This window comes from Chiloscyllium plagiosum, chromosome 31, assembly GCF_004010195.1.
Source record: "Chiloscyllium plagiosum isolate BGI_BamShark_2017 chromosome 31, ASM401019v2, whole genome shotgun sequence".
NCBI lineage: Eukaryota > Metazoa > Chordata > Chondrichthyes > Orectolobiformes > Hemiscylliidae > Chiloscyllium > Chiloscyllium plagiosum.
The window spans coordinates 4,935,940-4,958,149 of record NC_057740.1 but is presented as its reverse complement, the minus strand read 5'-3'; the positions used below and the strand labels follow the sequence as shown (position 1 = coordinate 4,958,149).

The following is a 22,210-nucleotide window of genomic DNA, read 5'->3' as shown; positions in this document are numbered from 1 at the left end:
AGCAGCTCTAGCAAATCTCCCTGCCAGTACATTAGTCCCCTTCAATTTAGGTGCAATCCATCCTGTTTGTAGAGGTCACTTCCACCCCAAAAGAGATTTCAATGATCCAAAAATGTGAATCCTTCTCCCATACACCAGCTCCTCAGCCGTGCATTAATCTGCTCCATCCTCCTATTCCTGTCCTCACTAGCTCATAGCACCAGAAGTAATCCAGATATTACTACTCTCGAGGACCTCCTTTTTAAATTCCTGCCTAACTCTCTGTAATCTCCCTTCAGAATCTCAACCTTTTCCTTTCCTATGTCATTGGTTCCAATGTGGACAATGACCTCTTGCTGGCCCCTCTCCCCCTCGACAAACTTCTGCAGCCTCTCTGAGGCATCCTTGATCTTGGGACCAGGGAAGCAACACACTATTCTGATTTTTCGCTGGTGGCCACAGAAATGTCTGTCCGTACCTTGGACTAGAGAGTCCCCTGACACAATTGATCGCTTGGATCCCGACGTACCCCTCATCGCATTACAGCCAGTCTCAATTCCAGAAACTTGGCTGTTCCTGCTACATTCCCCTGAGAATCCATCACCCCCTACATTTTCAAAACAGCATACTAGTTTGAAATGGGGACAGCCACAGCAGGCTGCTGCACTAGCTGCCTACCTCTCTTACCTTTCCTGGAGTTAACCCATCTATGTGACTGTATCTGAGACATCCCCCCTCCCTATAACTGCTATCCATCACAACTGTTGTAAATTCCTCATTGCTTCTAACTGTCTCTCCACCCAATCCATTCGATCTGAAAAGATTCACAACCAACAGCATTTATTGCAGATAGAATCCGCAGTAACCCTTAAACTCCCACATCTGACGAGAAGTGCATATCACTCTACTAAAGACCATTTTTGCTCCTTCACAATCTGCAGACCCAGAAAATAACACCGTCTTATTCCTCTACAAAACACTGCTCCAGGTTAAATTAATAGTTAGGGCTTATATTTTAAGTTTAACAAGAGACATATCTCAAAAAACATATAATCAAGAAAGAACCCACGAAACTCAACTGCAGACTTTCTATAGGTCACGCTTAAAACAATTAACTTATCTGCTTCGGTGCTGTGAAACAGTTCCTCCAAGATTAATTGTGAATTTCACTGTTTGTTAATTTTCCCAGATACACTCCAATGTCCAGCGATACATGAATTCAAACACCAAAGGCAGTAAATGTGCAGGTTCACTGTGGCGTCAGTTTCTTTCTCTCTCTCCTGCATTGACCTCACCGTGTGCTTCCCTTGTCTGTCCTTCTCCCTTCTAAAACTGCTGTTGTTTGGACTTTTTTTCCCCCAAAGTTCCAAAACAATGCAACAGCATATAAAACAATAATTGCTCCTGGAATTTGAGGAAATCACCTCCAACATCTAAAATACCTCAAAAAGGAACAGCTGTTACAGCCAGAATTTTTCCTGTCCTCCATCTTGGATTACCCAGAATCCTTAGCTACCCTAGCCCAGCTTCATTACGTAAAATTAAGTCCATCTGTTTCCTGTGGGACTTTCTACAAGCTTTTCGAGTCTCTCTGGGGGGAAACATTTTAAGGATTCCGACCATTCCAAATCCGCTATTATTTTTGCCTATTATTTTTACAGTTCTCTGAGACTTGTCTACATTTCTGTCCTCCTGTCTCTCCCTTACAGTTTAGGGGTCTGTGATATACTCCTAGCAATGAGATTGCATCTCTCTTTGTTTTGATTTCTTCGCGTGTGGCCTCATTTTTGAAATCCTCTAAGATAACATCCCTCCTTGTTACACCTTGATCAAGATTGCAACACCACCACTTTTATATATACCTCCTGTCTCAACTGAAAAGTCAATGTCCTGGAATACTGAGCTGCCAATCCTGGCCCTCCTTCAACCATGTCTCCCTATAGCAATGAGATCATATCTCTATACATTAAACAGCACCTTCAATTCATCTGCCCTTGTTTGCAGTAAAATAAAGGCCCTCCAGCCTTGAAGCAGAAAACTGCAATCCTTGTAGCTTGACTGCATGCAGTAGATTAGGATGAATAGATTAGGATTATTTTCATTTGGAAGATGGAGGTTGAGTGGAGACCTGACTGAGGTCTACAAAATCATGAAGGGTACAGAAAGGGTGGACAGCAAGAAGCTTTTTCCCCCAGAGTGGGGGACTCAATTACTATGGATCACAAATTCAAGGTGAGAAAAGAGATATGCTTGGAAAGTTCTTCACGCAGAGGGTGCTGGGTGCCTGAAACGCATTGTCAGCAGAGGTTGTAGAGGTATGCACAACAGCATCATTAACGATGTATCTAGACAGATACATGAATGGGCAGGGAGCAGAGGGAAAAGGTTCCTTACAAAAGAGGCAACAGGTTTAGATAGAGGATCTGGATCAGCGCATGCTTGGAGGGTCGAAGAGCCTGTTCCTGTGCTGCAATTTTGTTTGTTTGTTGTTGAATATCTAATTACTTACAGATATGGATTAAATAATTGATTCGGGGGACAAACAGGTTGAAGATGTCAGGGCACAGTTGGTTGAAGCTGTCAAGAATATAACCTCAGGTTTTATTGTGCTGTTGCTGCTATGTGACTGAAGAACTTTCGGATATCTTCCCATTAGGAATCCACATCCTGCCTTTACTGCCTGAGTGGTGGGTTGAATGTGAAACGGACAATTCGATCATCAGTGTCTTCCCTACAAACCAGACAAATTCCAGATGTATTGAGAAGACACCAGGTCATACGTGAACGCTTATTGAAAGAGGCTGAAACAAGACAACAACTCACCTACTGTCTCACATTGTTTTCAATAAAAGGTTCAATCGCTGGCTCATAACATTCAGGATGAGCTAAGTAATATTCTAATCTACATCTACTAGACTGTGACAAAGCAACAGTATACCTTGCCTGTGAGAATTAACTTATAAATTCTTGAACCAATGTTCATTACAGAAGCATGGCTTGGTTAAACTCGAAATTACTTGTGGGTTAAATAGCAATACAAGAGACAAACAATTTATTGGTCAAATACCCTTAACAGCTACCAACTGGGCTCTGTACCATAACGTTGTTATTTTTAAAGTAAGACAAGAACTCCAGAGGCTTAAACACAAGATGCTGCACTATGGGAGCAGCTGCCTTTAGGCCAAGGCCTAAATTGAAGTTTCTCCCCCTGGCCGGACAGAAAAGGTCCAATTACCTTATTTTGAAGAGGGGTTGGGGGGGGCTGCGGTTTATCACTCAGGTGTTCTTGAAGATATTTATCACTCAACCAATATTCCTAAATAGATGACCAGATTGTTAGTTGTGAAATTGTGCTGCGTACAAATTGGCTGTTACATTTCTTCATTGGTTTAAGGAATGGGTTATGTCCATTTTGTTAGACTGTCTATCTAATATCCCTTGTACATTTGAATTCAGGATCTCAATGTTAGACTACGTACCAAACAGAGATTCTCCTTGCAATTCAATCATTGTAAAAGACAAATCTTCAAAACATTTTTAGTAGTGCATTCATTGAACTAATCTCTGTCTAGGTGTGCAGGTCAGATGGTATCAGCAGCACTGATACGTTTCTTCGGTATGTATATAAAGCATATAGCAGAGACATTCAAGGTTTATGAATTAAAATAAGAGTTAACCTGTCAGTAGGAATAAACAACAGCTCAAACATTTTACCTGGGAAAACCTGACCGTACATGAAGTCCATCCACATTCTGACTGACCACATACTTCACCAAACCGGCTCTCTGAAGTGCCACCAGTGCCATATGGGTTTTGGAAGGCCTGGCTTCCTCGAAAGTAGTGTCAAACTTGGGTTCCAGGCCTTGTTCCTCCATCGTCCACACACCCCGTGGTCCCCTGTCAACATCACCATTTAACAGTTTACAAATTGGGCTGGCAAGCTTTTGTTCTGAGAATGCTTGTAGATATCTAGCTGTGGCTTTCATATTTGGGCAGTACAAGACTGCACCATGATACCACCTCAAATGGAAGTGCCACTACATCGGATAAGTTGATTCACCTTTCTGCTTTACGTCGGCTTATCCAAGGAATTTTATGTAAAACACTGCCAGATGACTCTTCCTCCAAGAGCATTGATTCTACCTTGAAGAAGGTAAGACACTATAGACAATGTGGTGTGCTAACCAGGTGGCAGTGATCCCTACCAGTAGACATTTTTAATCAACAGTTTAAGGAAAATGTTTAATATTGCAGAAAAATTCCCAAGATTAGTAAGAATTGTTGAATTAATTTAAACATAGCTAAGTTTGAAGTGATGCATTTTGGCAGGAATGAGGTGGAGACCTCACACTTGCTGCAGTTCTCTGAATAATTGCCAAGGATTTGCTTTCGTGCAGAGATGAACCTTTTCCCGCGTATTGAGTCGGGTATTACAAGGGGGCATAGCTTTAAATTAAGGGGGGGTAGATATAGGACTGATGTTAGGGGTAGGTTCTTCACTCAGCGAGTCGTTAGTTCATGGAATGCCCTGCCAGTAACAGTGGTGGACTCTCCCTCTTTATGGGCATTTAAGAGGGCATTGGATAGGTATATGGAGGATAGTGGGTTAGTGTAGTTTAGGTGGGCTTGGATCGGCGCAACATCGAGGGCCCAAGGGCCTGTACTGCGCTGTATTCTTCTATGTTCTATGTTCTATGTTCTATCACAAGAGAAACAAAAAGCCGAAATTGTTTAGCTTGCATTGATCCTTTGTTAGACCATCTCCTTGAGTATTATGAACAGCAGAGGCTTCACATTATACTAGAAAAAATAGAAGCACTGCAGAAAGTGTAAAAAAACGTTCAATTGATGATATGAGAACTGAGGAGATGTGAGTAATATGAAACACTGGACAGCCTGGGCTCTGAACTAGATGGCTGAATGGGGACCTAACATAACTTTTTAAAATTATGAAGGGTTTGATTATGTATATTTCACCATGTAGGGGAGACACAAACAATGAAAAATAAACGATGATTTGTGGTAGCACAGTGCTCAGTTGTTAGCACTGCTGCCTCACAGCACCAGGGACTTGGGTTCGATTCCCACCTCAGGCAATGTCTGTGTGGAGTTTGCACATTCTCCCAGTGTCTGCGTGGGATTCCTCCAGGTGCTCCGGTTTCCTCCCACAATCCAAAGATGTGTAGGTCAGGTGAATTGGCCATGCTAAATTGCCCATAGTGTTAGGTGCATTAGTGAGGGGTAAATATAGGGCAGGGGAATGGGTCTGGGTGGGTTACTCTTCGAAGGTCGGTGTGGACTTGTTGGGCCAAAATGGCCGGTTTCCACAGTGTAGGGAATTTAATCTAATCTAATGTGATCGATAACAGCCACCAATAATTCGAGTTGGGAACTCAGTACTTCTTCACCTGAAGAGTGACAAGAATGTGAAGCTTGCTAACATTAAATGAGAGAGATGAACAGTATGAACATATTTAAATCAAAATGAGATAAATACAGGAGAAAAAATTTGGAAAAAATTATACTGTAGGTTACTGAATGTTGAATCCTTCCATTCAGATGTCCGCCCCTACCACATCCAATTGGCTATAATCAAAGTCACAAATAACACCCTACTTACCTTCGACAAAGGTGAACTATCATTCCATTCCAGATCTATAATCTTTTGTGTTGGAGTGGACTCATCTGGTCCCATGCTGCCCTAACTAATAATAGCCAGAGAATCACCTGCAATGACTGATCTTCCTTTTCCAATGCTTGGCGTATGCCGGACAGTTTTACTATGTTAAAGGTACCATACAAATACAAGTTATTGATGATGTTGAGTTGGATGAAGTATATTGTGAAGCAGTGTCAAGCTGGTGTGGCACATAAACATTAGCACAGACCAGATGGACTCAATTGCCTGATTTTGTGCTCTAATTTCAATGCAAAAGGCACAGGCACTAAGGATATGGGTGCTTTCTCAGTTAAACACAGATTCTTTGCAAATTACAACTTCGCAATTCCAATTTGAAACAGTCAGCTGCATACACCATTTACATTTACATTGAATCTTTAAAAGGTGGACAAGGGTTTTCAGGATCTTTACAAAACTAGAGGTCAAAATTAAACAGAATATTGAAAGAGTTGATGACAAACTTGGTCAGAGGACAGGTCTAAAAGGGAATTCAGTAGTAGGCTTCAGATATAGACTTCTAGAGTTTGCAGTCTAGAGACTGAGAGATTGAGAGGGAAATTGCAGAAGAGGCCAGAGATAAGGAAGAGTTATGAAGGGTAAGGAAGGAAGTTAAGCACAAAAATGAAAATTTTAATTTGCTGGTGGTCTGGGAAACTGATAGCAATTGCAGGTCAGTGAGCACAGAAATAATAAATGAATGAATTTGGTACAAAGTGGATAGAGTCAATAGAATTGTGGAGGATGCAAGGTTAATCAAGAGATTAGAAAAGGACACGTGAAGATGTCATGAGATGAGCTGAGACAGGAGTGGGCGCAGATGAGATTATAGAACTGAAATCTATTGTCTCTTTAGTTACGGTTGGCTTTGGTCTTCCTTACATTTAACTGGAAGAAAAAACAACTCATTGGAGTCTGGATGTGAGAAAAATGGCTGGACAAAGGCAGTGGAGGAATAGAGGGAGGTGGTGCTGGATGATATCAGCAATTTTGTGCAAGCTGATCCTATACTTTTAGATTACGTCACTAAGGGGAATATACAGCTGAGTAAAAAGATAGGGACCAGGTTGGATTCTAAGTAATGATGTAATGGTGAGAGAGAAGGCATTGCTGGCCATGAAAGGAACAATATGGAAAATAAAAACAATCAGCTTGGAACAGTGTCATGCAGCATTTTTATCATGATCCTAAATTACTTCATTTGGAGAATGAATGCCTCTTTGTCTGGAAACGAGATACTGGACACAAGGAAGGTCTAAAAGAAGCATAATACCATCAATAGGTCAAATTGATTAAAGATCTGCTTCGCATGGTATAATTTTAGAACCTCTGAGTTAGAACGAAACAAACTAAGTCTTAAGAGAATTCTTCACAATCATTAAAACATTGTTTCGTTTCCAGTTTATTTGAACATGAGTTTGGGAAATATTCCAAGGTGTACAGATCTACTGTCATGTTGATCTTTGCACCTTGCAGCCTAGGACACTACTAAGAGATAGTTGTTGCTGACTGGCTGCAAATGGATGGGAGGCAAACAAACAAAAGATTCCCTTGCTCTGCTTGAACAGCACCATGACAAGGCAATTAGAGAGAATTCATGTTGCCACATAGTTTCCTTGACACCCCGAAAACCAGCAACTCATTTCAAACCTGTACATGTCATTGGACGGAGGCTCTTGTGGCATTGTGGTAGCATCCCTATCCATGAGCAAGCAGGGCTCAAGTCCCACCTGTTACAGAGATAATAATATCACTGAACAGGTTAATTAGAAAATAGTTATACATTCCAGATTCTACTAGAAAGAGGAACCTGAATAATCTAATGCCAATGACCTAATAAACCCTGTTGATCCCACAAACCCCAAACTGTACTTCAATGCCAATGACCTAATAAACCCTGTTGATCCCACAAACCCCAAAGTGTACTTCAATTATCAGTGATCTAACTATTTGCTACCACAATCAATACCCTGGAGTGAATATTCACCATTCAAACAATTTTTTTGGGGGGTGGGGGGTGGAATCACACGGTGAGGGTATTTTTTAGAAAAATTGCATTTATGCATATACTGTCCCAAAATTCTCCACAAAGCTATAAACAGATAAAAACTGACACTAATATCAGGAGTGCCGATGAAAAACCATGGTGAAAGAGGTTGCATCTTGTGAAAACGGGGAGGCAAAGATTTGGATTCTGTATTTCAGAGAATGATACCTACACGGCAGATAACATGGTTGTTAATGGTAGAGACAATGGGGTGAGGGGAGGGAATTCACTACAGTTCAGCAAGAGGAGGAGGAGGGGGAGGAGGAGGAGAAGGTGGAGAAGGGGGAGGAGGAGGACGAGGCGGAGGAGGACGAGGCAGAGGAGGACGAGGCGGAGGAGGACGAGGCGGAGGAGGACGAGGCAGAGGAGGACGAGGCGGAGGAGGACGAGGCGGAGGAGGACGAGGCAGAGGAGGACGAGGCGGAGGAGGACGAGGCGGAGGAGGACGAGGCAGAGGAGGACGAGGCGGAGGAGGACGAGGCGGAGGAGGACGAGGCAGAGGAGGACGAGGCGGAGGAGGACGAGGCGGAGGAGGACGAGGCAGAGGAGGACGAGGCGGAGGAGGACGAGGCGGAGGAGGACGAGGCAGAGGAGGACGAGGCGGAGGAGGACGAGGCGGAGGAGGACGAGGCAGAGGAGGACGAGGCGGAGGAGGACGAGGCGGAGGAGGACGAGGCAGAGGAGGACGAGGCGGAGGAGGACGAGGCGGAGGAGGACGAGGCAGAGGAGGACGAGGCGGAGGAGGACGAGGCGGAGGAGGACGAGGCAGAGGAGGACGAGGCGGAGGAGGACGAGGCGGAGGAGGACGAGGCAGAGGAGGACGAGGCGGAGGAGGACGAGGCGGAGGAGGACGAGGCAGAGGAGGACGAGGCGGAGGAGGACGAGGCGGAGGAGGACGAGGCAGAGGAGGACGAGGCGGAGGAGGACGAGGCGGAGGAGGACGAGGCAGAGGAGGACGAGGCGGAGGAGGACGAGGCGGAGGAGGACGAGGCAGAGGAGGACGAGGCGGAGGAGGACGAGGCGGAGGAGGACGAGGCAGAGGAGGACGAGGCGGAGGAGGACGAGGCGGAGGAGGACGAGGCAGAGGAGGACGAGGCGGAGGAGGACGAGGCGGAGGAGGACGAGGCAGAGGAGGACGAGGCGGAGGAGGACGAGGCGGAGGAGGACGAGGATGAGGTGTAGTAGTAGAAGATGCTGAAGATATCGATATTGGGTCAGTGAAGATTGGAAGAAGTTTCATTATGAATACACAGTATTTACAATGCAGACATACAATATTTGACCCAACAGGTCAGTGCATCTGTTTATGCTCCACATCAGCCTTTTCCCTTCTTATTTCATCCATTAATGCTCCCTTTTATTTACTACTCCCTTATTTATTTATCTATCTTCCCCTTAAATATTTACCTCAACTACCAGAAGAATTGAATTCCATCTTCCAACCATTCTCCAAGGAAAGAAGTGACTGTTTCATTCATGACCTCTAGTTTTTAACCAATGGAAAAGTGAAACATTTAATTTTAATTAAAAATTAAACATAATTCTGTATCTGATCTAAGTGTAGAGGCTTTAATATTAAAAAAATCAATGCCTCAGAAATACTGTGTGTGTTAACAAAGTAGGACAATTTTGAGCAAGCAATTCAGATACATCAGCAAATTGCATAAGTGGCACAGCTCTGTTTTAGACAAAAAAAAGTGGTGCCAAGACAGCCTACCTGAAGTCAGGAATTCCCGAAGATGTGCTGATGCCAGCCCCAGTATGCACCACCACATACGAGGCATTTCGTACAAGATCAGCCAGTTCCAGCACCTTTCTCTCCAGCTCATCAGGAGGATCAAAATTCTGTAATAAACAACAAAGTGAAGTTTGGTTTCAATCCAAAATGCAACTGGGATGACTATGACCAGGTTTTGTGCTTTTTTCTGCTGGCCCAGTTTGCTGTGAAGCTGAAACTAAATAGAAATATCAGCTTTGATAATTTGGTAACATTCTCACCAGACCCTGAATGATTTTCCAAGCAAGAACTACCAGACTCAACTGCATAATCTTTAACACTCACAGCAGTGAACAGAGAATGCTGTTTTTCTAGTAAGACACTAGAGACCCTCCTGCTTAAGGTGTACAATTTGAGACAACTGGAAGAGGTTGATCAGAGACCTAGTTCATGGACCTCCATCAAACTCTGCCACCAAAAACAGATCATTTAGTCATTCATTCTCGTCATTTACAGTCATAGAGTCATAGAGATGTACAGCATGGAAAAAGACCCTTCGGTCCAACCCACTCCAAGGTCTCTTTGTTCTGCAACACTCCATAGGACCTGACCATTAAGTATATAATTCCTGCTAAGATTTGCTTTCCCAAAACGCAGCACCTCGCATTTATCTGAATTAAACTCCATCTGCCACTTCTCAGCCCAGTGGCCCATCTGGTCAAGATCCTGTTGTAATCTGAGGTAACCTTCTTCGCTGTCTACTACACCTCCAATTTGGGTGTCATCTGCAAACTTAACTGTACCTCTTATGCTCACATCCAAATCATTCATGTAAATCACAAAATGTAGAGGATCCAGCACCAATCCTTGTGGCACTCCACTGGTCACAGGCCTCCAGTCTGAAAAACAACCCTCCACCATCACCCTTTGTTTATACCTTTGAGCCAGTTCTGTATCCAAATGGCTAGTTCCTCCTGTATTCTGTGAGATCTAACCTTGCTAATCAGTCTCTCATGGGGAACCCTGTCAAACGCCTTACTGAAATCCATATAGATCACATCTACTGCTCTGCCCTCATCAATCCTCATTAATATTTCTTCAAAAAACTCAATCAAGTTTGTGAGACATGATTTCCCACGCACAAAGCCATGTTGACTATCCCTAATCAGTCCTTGCCTTTCCAAATACATGTACATCCTGTCCCTCAGAATTCCCTCCAACAACTTGCCCACCACCAACATCAGGCTCACTGGTCTATAGTTCCCTGGCTTGTCCTTAACACCCTTCTTAAACAATGGCACCACGTTAGCCAACCTCCAGTCTTCCAGCACCTTACCTGTGACTATCGATGATACAAAGATCTCAGCAAGAGGCCGAGCAATCACTTCTCTATCTTCCCACAGAGTCCTCGTGTACACCTGATCAGGTCCTGGGGATTTATCCATTTTTATTCATTTCAAGACATCCAGCACTTCCTCCTCTGTAATCTGGACATTTTGCAAGATGTCACCATCTATTTCCCTACTTCCATATCCTTCTCCACAGTAAATACTGATGCAAAATACTCATTTAGTATCTCCCCCATTTTCTGCGGCTCCACACAAAGGCCACCTTGCCGATCTTTGAGGGGCCATATTTCCTCCCTAGTTACCCTTTTGTCCTTAATGTATTTGTAAAAACCCTTTGGATTCTCCTTAATTCTATTTGCCAAAGCTATCTCATGTCCCCTTTTTGCCTTCTTGATTTCCTTCTTAAGTATACTCCACTTCCTTTATACTCTTCTAAGGATTCACTCGATCTATCCTGTCTATACCTTACATATGCTTCCTCCTTTTTCTTAACCAAACCCTCAATTTATTTAGTCATCCAGCATTCCCTATACCTACCAGCCTTTCCTTTCACCCTGACAGGAATATACTTTTTCTAGATTCTTGTTATCTCATTTCTGATGGCTTCCCATTTTCTAGCCATCCCTTTATCTGCAAAACATCTGTCCCCAATCAGCTTTCAAAAGTTCTTGCCCAATACCATCAAAATTGGCCTTTCTCCAATTTAGAACTTCAACTTTAGATCTGATCTATCCTTTTCCATCACTATTTTAAATCTAATAGAATTATGGTCACTGGCCGCAAAGTGCTCCGCCACTGACACCTCAGTTACCTGCCCTGCCTTATTTCCCAAGAGTAGGTCAAGTTTTGCACCTTCTCTAGTAGGTACATCCACATACTGAATCAGAAAATTGTCTTGTATGGACTTAACAAATTCCTCTCCATCTAAACCTTTCACACTATGGCAATCCCAGTCTATGTTTGGAAAGTTAAAATCCCCAACCATAACCATCCTATTATTCTTACACATAGCTGAGATCTCCTTACAAATTTGTTTCTCAATTTCCCTCTGACTATTAGGACTTGTGTGAGTTTACTGCAGACACACTGTTTGTTACGTCTGTCCTTATTCTAATGACGATATTTCAGAAGTAATGCATTAAAACGCAAACATTTTAGACATCCTGCTACTGTACAAGACTGCATTTAACCCAAATGTCCATTCACACCATAGGATGAAACCAAATTAATTACTAGGAAGATGGGAATTCCTTTCTCTCCCATTATCTGCAAACAGTCTGCACAAAATTAGTTTTGTCTACAAATTAATTTGCTGAATGGAAATTCTTAACTGACATTCTAACAGAAAGGAATTTCCAAACTCAATAAATGCTCATTCATCTTTCAGTTTCTACGTGTGTTAACTTACAGTATGTTGCTTGTATTGAATATGGTCGCTTTGGAAGCTTTGAGCAAAAAGGAAACTTTGTAATTAAACAGTGGTTTTTACAATAGTCCAGAGTTACAACAAAATAGTTTCAACGTTTAATCACTATTACAGTGTAGACAACTTCAGCTGTCAATTTGCAGACAATATACATAACAAGGTAAAACAACCAGAATATCTATTTTTCATTGTTGCTTCAGTGATAAATATTGGCTGGAACATTGAAAATTATTTTTGTTCTTCCTCAAACAGTATTGCAAAACACTTATTTTCTATGTGAGCGAGGAGACCTGCATCTCAAAAAATGCCCAGAAAAATGATCAAGCCTAACTACATTGATTCAGTTGCAGACATGACTGAGCAATGAAATATTCAAGGAAGTGGGACCAGTTTGAGGGATGTGTTCACACCCATGCTTTTTCTAATTTGTATAAATTACTTCGAGATGGATGTTGGGAGTTAAATCTCTAAATTTGCAGATGAAACTAAGCTAGGGAGAATCGTGAATTTTAAGGATGATGCCAAGTGACTTCAGAGGGACATTGACAAGTTGGCCAAATGAGCAGAAGAAGGGCTTATGCCCGAAACGTCGATTCTCCTGTTCCCTGGATGCTGCCTGACCTGCTGTGCTTTTCCAGCAACACATTTTCAGCTCTGATCTCCAGCATCTGCAGACCTCACTTTCTCCTCAAATGAGCAGACACCTGGCAGATGAATTTCAATGCAGAGAAATGTGAGGTAATTCATTTTGATGAAAGAAACATGGACAGACAATATAGGCTCAATAGAACAACTTTGAGGGGAGTATAGGAGCAGAGGGACGTTGGGGTTCAAGTGCATAATTCTCTAAAGGTTAACAGGCATGTTGAAACAGTTGTTAAGGTGGCTTATAGGATCATTGGGTTCAGGCATAGAGTGTAAAAGCAAGGAAGTGATGCTACACCTCTACATGGCAGACATATTGAAGTATTGCATTTTGTTCAGTGTACCTAGAGTCATAGAGATGTACAGCATGGAAATAGACCCTTCAGTCCAACCCATCCATGCCGACCAAATATCCCAACCCAATCTAGTCCCACCTGCCAGCACCCAGCCCATATCCCTCCAAACCCTTCCTAGTCATATACCCATCCAAATGCCTTTTAAATGTTGCAATTGTACCAGCCTTCACCACTTCCTCTGGCAGCTAATTTCATACACATACCACCCTCTGTGTGAAAATGTTACCTCTTAGATCTCTTTTATATCTTTCCCCTCTCAGCCTAAACCTATGCCCTCTAGTTCTGGACTCTCCGACCCCAGAGAAAAGACTTTGCCTATTTACCCTATCCAAGCCCCTCATAATTTTGTAAACCTCTATAAGGTCACCCCTCAGCCTCCGACCCTCCAGGGAAAATAGCCCCAGCCTGTTCAGCCTCTCCCTGTAGCTCGAATCCTCCAACCCTGGCAATATCCTTCTAAATCTTTTCTAAACCCTTTCAAGTTTCACAACATCTTTCCTATAGGAAGGAGACCAGAATTCCAACAGTGGCCTAATCAATGTCCTGTACAACCGCAACATGATGTCCAACTCCTGTACTCAATACTCTGCTTATTTAAGGAAAGCTGTTAAAAGCCCTGGAGAAGGTACAATCGAGAATAAGATGAGGAATGAGACATTTTAGATAAAGAAAAAATTCAAGAAATTAGGCTTATTTGCCTGGGTGCAGAGAAAATTAAGAGGTGATCTTATTGGGGTATTCAAAATTATAGAAAATTTTGACAGATATTGCATTTCTACTAGTTGGTATGTCAGTGACTAAGGGTCAATTTCAAGACTGTCAGCAACAGAGCTAGGAGTGAGGTAAAGAAACTTTTTTACTCAGTTATTATGATTTTGAATGGGTTACTTGAGATAGGCGGATCTCATAGGTGGTTTTAAAAGAGAGCTGGATATACATTTGAATGATGAATTTAGACGGTTCAAAGAAAGGGCTGGAGAACAGGACTAGCTGGGTAGCTCTTTCGGGAGCTGATACAGACATGATGGATCCAATGGTATCCTCTGTACTATAAATTTCCAAGATTCTATGAGCTGTGGGATCACAGAGTTGGGTGTTTGGACTTGAAAGAACTATTTGGTGCAGGCACTTGCTTAGTTGTGGGTTGAAAATTATAAGAGTATTAGATTGAGACTAATTGTTCACAAGATATTTTAATGGTCTCATTTGATAATAATTACTTATACTTTGACCTGCCAGGTGAGGACATTGAGCAAGAGGTTAGGACAGCTCAGCTACAACACTCAAGTCAAAGATGTCAAATGCACACAAATTCAACCAGGTTTTCAGCATCAGACCCCAGAACAATAGGTGCAGGAGTAGGCAATTCTGCCCTTCGAGCCTGCACCACATTCAATATGATCATGGCTGATCATCCTTAATCAGTATCCTGTTCCTGCCTTATCTCCATAACCCTTGATTCCACTATCTTTGAGAGCTCTATCCAACTCTTTCTTAAATGAATCCAGAAACTGGGCCTCCACCGCCCTCTGGGGCAGAGCATTTCACACAGCCACCACTCTCTGGGTGAATAAGTTTCTCCTCATCTCTGTCCTAAATGGTCTATCCCGTATTTTTAAGCTGTGTCCTCTGGTTCGGCACTCACCCATCAGCAGAAACATGTTTCCTGTCTCCAGAGTGTCCAATCCTTTAATAATCTTATATGTCTCAATCAGATCCCCTCTCAGTCTTCTAAACTCAAGGGTATACAAGCTCAGTTGCTCCAGTCTTTCAGCATTGGTGAGACACTGGCTTGACCAGTTACATTTGGGACAATTAACACCGAAAATATTTTTCACAACAATACCTGAAGACTAGTTGAGCAGGTAATTGTTGACATTTTTATCTATTTTTGACCAGAGGTAATAAGGAACACTCTTCTCTATGAATTTTGCAATGGAATGCAAAGATCAACACAGTAATTACATAGACATTACTTCTAAAATATTGACATCCTCTGTGACAGCGACCTTGGACAGTTGTTGCTCCTTGAACTTTTTCAATCTTTGACATCAATCAACCTACAAAATTACAATGGCTTCAAGACCCTCTCATCAACTAGGATGCTTGAAAGGGCTGACTGCCCTCCTTGGTATCAGCCATTACAGAGTTAGAGTTTTCCTCTGCCTATTCAAAGTCACACAGTATGGAAACAGAACCTTTGGCTCAACTCATCCATGCCCACCAGATTTCCCAATCTAAACTAGTCCCATTTGCCCGAGTTTGAGCCATATCCCTCTAAATCTTTCCTATTCATGTAGCTGTCCAAATGTCTTTTTAATGCTGTAACTGTACCTGCATCTACCACTTCAAATGGCAAATCAATCCACAAACAAATCACCATTTGTGAAAAAAGTGCCCCTCAGGGTCCTTTTAAACCTTCTACCCTCACCTTAAAATTAAGGTTTTGACTTCCATATCCTAGGGAAAAGATCTTTGCTGTTCACCCTATCACCTTATTTATGTGCCTCGTGATTCTATAAACCTCTATTGCCATCCCTTTTAAATGTTTGTTTCACCTGCATGCGAGCTTTTAGTGACCAGGAGAAAGTGAGGGCTGCAGATGCTGGAGATCAGAGTTGAAAAGTGTGGCCCTGGAAAAGCACAGCAGACGAGGGTGCATCCAAGGAGCAGGAGAGTTGTTGTTTTGGGCGTAAGTCCTTCATCAGGAATGGGGAGGTAGGCACTGAGAGATAAATAGGGATCTCACAGGGATCATTTTATGAGAGATAAGGAAACCAACAATCAACTCCCATTACTAGATGTCATGGCACAAAGAACACAGAACGGTGAGTGCACCACAAAGGTGTACAGGAAAGTCTCCTGTCCCTCCCTGCCCCCTCTCTCCCCACCCCAGCAAGGTCCCAGTCCGGAGGTGGCCGCCGAGGCCTCCTGACCCTCCCGGGCCTACCCGGGCGCGAGGTTACCCAAGACCAGGTCCAGGATCCTTCCCCACTGCCGCTCGCCCTCGGCGGCCCAGCCTCTCACCTCCGGAAGGCCACACTTGCCCTTGTGCTCGTACTCGGACAGTCCAGCCGCGTAGTTGACGGACATGGCGGCAGCGGCACCAACACCACAACAAGCTGGGCCGGGGCCGGGGCCGCGGCCGCGTGACGTCACCGGGCCGTGCAGGGAGGACCTCCCGGGCTCCAGAGGGCGCTGCAAACACGGGGGCGGGGCGGACCTGGGGAGGAGGGGCTGGAGGGAGAGAGAGAGACAGACTGTGACTGTGGATGGGGCTGGGGAGGAGAAAATAGACTTGAGGAATGGAGAGAAAGTGGAGGGGCTGAGGAGAGGAGGGGTTGGAGGGAGAATGAAGATGGGGAGGGGTTCGAGCTGAGGAGAGGGGCAGAAAGATAGAACACAAGAAGCCATCATCTCTGAACTATTCAATATAGCCCCACACCTCTGTCCTTTCCCCATTGTCCTTCTCCACTGAATTGAAGTTCCTCATTCCTGGTGCCATTCTCATTAATCTTTTCTGCAATTGCTCCTGGGATTGGCACCTGTCATAAGGCACAGTGACTAGAATTCACAACATGAATGCTCAAAATACACAGGACTGTGGACAAATCTGTCTCTGAAAGTAGAAGTTGCTGGGAGAAGGTGTATGGGACAAAAAAAAACTGCAGATGCTGGAATCCAAGGTTGACAAATTGGAGGCTGGAAGAACACAGCAAGCCAAGCAGTGTCAGGAGGTGGAGAAGTCAAGTTTTCAGATGTAACCCCTCTTCAGGACAGGGTGTGGGGGGAGTTGCTGATAAAGGGGGTGGGGGGGGGCGTGGTGAGGTTTGGATAGATGAACAAAGGGCACTACCTGGTTGGTTGATGGGAGGAATGAATCCGGTTGGTGGCTGGAAGGAAGGGTCGATGAGAGGAATGTAAGAGGGTGGGGTAGGGGCTGGGAAGGGAATCGGGCAATGGGAAGGGAGGTATTAGAAATTGGAAAATTCAACGTTGAGCTCTCTGAGGTGTAGTCTGCCCAGGCGGAAGATGAGGTATTATTCCTCCAATTTGCAGTTTGATTAGTTGTGGCAATGGCAGAGGCCAAGGATGATCATGTTGGAAGGGGAGCGGGAAGGGAAATTAAAATGGGCGGTGACTGGGAGGTCAGGTCAGCCCCTGTAGGCCCGGGTGAGATGCTCAGTGAAACGTTCCCCTAGTTTATGTTTGGTCTCCCTGATGTAGAGAAAACCACGCTGGTAGCACCAGATACAGTGAACTAGGTTGGACGAGAGGCAAGTGAACCTCTGTCGCACCTGGAAGGATTGTTTGGGGCCCTGGATTGAGGTGAGAGGGGTGGTGTGCCAGCAGGTTTTGCATCTGTTCTGCTTGCAGGGGAAAGTACCTCGGGGGTTTGGGGATGGGAGGTTGGCGGGGAGAGTGGCGCAAACCAAGGATTGGTAAAGGGAATGGTGCTTGCAGAAGACGGAGAGGGGTGGGGAGAGGAAGATGCTCTTTGTGGTGGTCTACTGGGAGTTGTGTTTAAGTGGCATTGAATGTGGAGACTGGTTGGGCAGTAGGTGAGGACAAAGGGGACTCTCTTTATTGCTTTTGGAGGGGAGATTAGAGCCATGGAATGGGGAATGGAGGTGGTGCGGTGGAGGGCTGTCTGGATGATGGTGGGGGAAGATGTTCAAAATACATGGGCTGCTTAGACGTGCACAGACTTGCAATCCATCATTCTAGTCATTGATACTCAGCACTAATGGCAAGTAACAGGGGAGCAAGGGACCTTGACCTCATTTTAGGTAACCCTTCCTCACAAGGAGACAGTGTGGTGTTATGGACTCCACCAACCCACCCCCCAGAAGTCTTCCCACAGGATACTCCAGAGATGGCTGGGCCTTTCACCTCTACCCTGTTTACCACCCTCAAACTGAGGAGAATGTACATGCCACAGGGTAAGAGACACTCAGCATGTCTGGACTGTTTAGATACACATTTCCTGGGGGGTCACCTGACCAAACCTCCAAGACCAATGGACTCCACTGAAGGCCAGGCTTCTTCCGCCCCAGCTTCAGAATGCACTGCGACATAGTGGGAGGGGGGAAAAAGAAAGAGTCTTTTGAGGGCGCATAGATTACATGAAAATAAGTTTTAGTATTTATAAATATATGTTCATTTCTCAGCATCAGCTGTGTGAATGAGTCAGTCTGTAGTTAGAATTGCAATCATGTCGCTAGTGATTCTTAAGAGGATCGGTGTCTCTCACGTAGTGTCAATGTAGTTATCTACTCTTACTCAACCAAGACTCACTATTTTTGACTATATAATACTTAGTAATGCCAAACATTTTCTGTGGTTAATCCCATACCACTTAATAGTTGTAAGCCCTGTAGACTAGTATTATAAAAAGGTTTGGTGGCAGAAATGTACCCGAGGAAGATAATTAACAACCAGATGCCAACTGCTGGCATTTCTTACAACAAATAATTTTTGAAGACATTGATGAATTCTTCTAATTCTGCTCCTGTCTGAGTCAGATGCTCAATGTCAACTCAAACACAGAAGGTAATATTCAGAGGACTACATCACCAAGAAAGTGAGCTTGTATGAATAAAAAAAAGCAGCCCTTGAAAACTAGGTATAGCCTCCAAAATCAAAAAAGCCCACTTGGAGGGTGTGGGGGATCCTTTGTGCCCTGCATAATACAGCAGGGAAAAATGTCAACTTAGAGCTACAAAAATACAAGGACTGAGTTTAATCTGATTTTTCCCAGGTATGATGGAAGTTCACCAACCTGAGATGTTTATTATCTCTTTACAGAAGCTGTTTGACCTATTGAGTATTTTCATGATTTCCAGTACCCACAGAATTCTCTTTTTTATGATTTGAATCGGACCAGTTTAGTTAAAAAAAAGTGGTGAGTCTGGGTTGGATTTTCTTTTCTGCTGTAATGAATGGAGTGTGAAAACCAGAAAGTTTTAAAATAGCCAGTAACTAAACTCATTCTGTTCAAGCAGAGAGTTGGTGATAGAGACCATAAAAAAGACATGCTCACAGATCGAGACACAGCACAACAGCGAACAGACACATATAGTGATACAGAAAGGTAGACTGCAACAATTGCGTGGTAGCATGAGTAGCTAGGTGGGGAGGATGGGTGTTTGGCAATGCTGAGTGGAGACTATCCAATCCCCCATTCCATTTTGAAGAATGGGAGCCATGTGTACTGATTAGCTTGCTGATGGAGATGCCAACCTCAGGGTTATCATCAGGGAACAGAAAGTCCAGCCAGCTTGTTGCAAACCTTAGGTAGGAAGCAGAGGCCAACAGCAGCTCTCATAATTTCAGCAGGGCTCCACAATTAAGTATTGTTAACACTTACCCTGTGGGGCTTCAACTGCTGTTCAGCTCAATTTTACTTTTATGCACTTGTGAGAAGTGGGTGTCGTGGGCTGAATCAACATTTTATTGCTTGTCCCTAGTTGCCCTTGAGAAGGCGGTGGTGAGTTTCCTACTTCAACCGCTGCAGTTCATGCACTGTAGGTTGACCCACAGTGCCTTTCAGGAGGGAATCCCAAGACTGTGACCCAGTGACGCTAAAGGAATGGTGATATATTTACAATTGAGGATGTGGAGTGCTTGGAGGGAAGTTTGCAGGTGGTGGTATTTCCATGTATCTGCTGCCCTTAGCCTTCTAAATGGAAATAGTCATGGGTTTGGAAGGTGTTGTTTAAGGAGCTTTGATGAATTTCTGCAGTGTACCTTGTAGATGGTACACACTGCTGCTACTGTGTGTTGGTTGTGGAGGGAATGGATGCTTGATGATATGGTGCCACTCAAGTGGGCAACTTTGTCATCAAAGTTTGCTTTGTCACAAACTGAAGACCCTGGTATCTGCTACATTGGTATCGCGTCTTTGTATTCACATGAATTTGAAAGGTTCTTGATGATTCAGGTAGGTGTCTTAGCCACCTGTGGAAATCAGGATCGACAGGAGGTGAGAGGGTAAAACTACTGTTTAGAAATTAGCACTGCCGTTGTCTGTTTTCCAAAACGTAGAGGGAGTTAGAATGGAATCTGCAGCAAAATGGAGAGAGAATGGTAGCGAAGACCTGAATATAGTGGGAAATTAACAGGTTTGAGAACAGGGATGCACAGATGAAGGTGTGTGGGGAGGTACACTTCTACTTGATAGGATGCCCCGATCCACAATCCCACTGTCCTTCCCCTCACTGCAGGGTATGTTAACATTTAATTCAGGGTTGACTAAAAGACATGGCAACAATTTACATTTTTATCGCAACTTTCATGTAAAACACCTTCATTTGCTTCTTTTACATGTTAGAATCAAATTCTACACCAAGCCAGGATAGGTGGTAAGGACCTTGAGAAAACAGGCAGCTGTTAAGGAGAGTTTTAAAGGAGGAGAGAGGGATAGATAGGAGGAAAGTTGAGAGTGGACATTCCAGTATTGGACATCAACAAAACTGGATATAAAATTGGTTTGATGGTAGGAGACAGAGGGTGTGGTTGATGTTGTCTTTCACAAGGGAGGCCTGTGACGAGCACTGTGCTGCAAGGATCGTTGCTGGGTTCATTGCTTTTGTCATTCATATAAATGATTTGGATGAGAATATAGTAGGCATGGTTAGTAAGTTTACAGATGACACCAGAATTGGTGGTATTGTGGGCAGTGAAGAAAGTTATCAAAGAGTACAGTGGGATCTTGCTCAAATGGGCCGGTGGGTCAAGGAATGGCAGATGGAGTTTAATTCAGATGAATGCGAGGTGTTGCATTTTGGTAAAACAAAACAGGGCAGGACTTACACAATTAATGGTAGGGTCCCCAGCAGTGTTTGAGGAGAAAGTGAGGTCTGCAGATGCTGGAGATCAGAGCTGAAAATGTGTTGCTGGAAAAGCGCAGCAGGTCAGGCAGCATCCAGGGAACAGGAGAATCGACCTGTTCCCTGGATGCTGCCTGACCTGCTGCGCTTTTCCAGCAACACATTTTCAGCTCTCCAGCAGTGTTGTCAAACAGGGACACTGAGGCGTTAATTCCTTGAAAGTGGAGTCAAAGGTAGACAAGGTGATGAAGACAGCTTTTGGTATGCTTGCCTTCATTGGTCAGAACATTGAGTATGGGAGTTGGAACATCATGTTCCAGCTGTACAAGATATTGGTAAGGCCACATTTGGAGTACTGCGTACAATTCTGGTTGCCCTACTTTAGGAAGGATGTTATTAAACTGGAGAAGGTGCAAAACATGATTTAAAAGGATGTTACAGAGACTGGAAGATTTGCTTTATCAGGAGAGGCTGGATAGGCTGGGACATTTTTCTTTTGAGCATTGAAGACCAAGGGATGACCCTATTGAGGTTTATAACATCATGAGGGACATAGATAAGATGAATAGTCAAAGTCTTTTCCCCAGGGTAGGGGAGTCCAAAGCTAGAAGCCAAAGGTTTAAGGTTAGAGCGGACATTTAAAAGAGACTTAAGGGGCAACCTTTTCAAGCAGAAGGTGGTGCGTATATGGAACTAGTTGCCAGAGGAAATGGTGGAGGCTGGTACAATTACAATATTTAAAAGAGGTATGTACAGGTATATGGATAGGAAAGGTTTAGAGGAAAATGGGCCAAATGCTGGCAATGGGACTAATTCAGTTTAGAAAAATTGGTCAGCATGGATGAGTTGGACCGAAGAGCTTGTTTCTATGCTGTATTACTCTCTATCCAAAATGGCACTGCAGTAGCAATTACCTGTCTGGATCTGCCTGCTTTCTTTGTTTTTTCACTTTGCTCTTTTCTTTTGCTATTTTTTCTTATTTATCTTTTTAAAAGCCTTTCAGTGTCTTTGGCAGGGCGGGACAGGCCCGACCTCCCGAGCACGTGTGACAGTGGCAGCAAGAGTTGGCTCCTCAGGGAGAAAGAGCCTTTAGGTGTTTGTGACGGTAGTGAGTGTGGACCCAGCAGTGAGCAGTGGCACAAGAGCGTGGCGACTTTGATGTTAGTGGACCCATCACCAACA

The 22,210-nt window shown here is 43.9% G+C and overlaps 1 protein-coding gene across 2 annotated transcripts in view; it reads right to left on the bottom strand.

Moving 5' to 3' along the window:
* sirt6 (sirtuin 6) overlaps positions 1 to 16,369 on the bottom strand; it is a 48,248-nt gene extending 31,879 nt beyond the window's left edge. Inside the window, exons 1-3 of one of the 2 annotated variants that reach the window (XM_043720874.1) lie at positions 16,224 to 16,369; positions 9,421 to 9,548; positions 3,694 to 3,876 (exon numbers count right to left, since the gene is read on the bottom strand). In XM_043720874.1, the coding sequence (XP_043576809.1) occupies positions 3,694 to 3,876; positions 9,421 to 9,548; positions 16,224 to 16,289 (377 nt within the window). In that variant the 5' untranslated portion in view covers positions 16,290 to 16,369. The remainder of the gene's footprint in view (positions 1 to 3,693; positions 3,877 to 9,420; positions 9,549 to 16,223) is intronic. The other variant, XM_043720875.1, reaches the window with a different exon arrangement.
* Between the last annotated feature and the right edge of the window lie 5,841 nt (positions 16,370 to 22,210).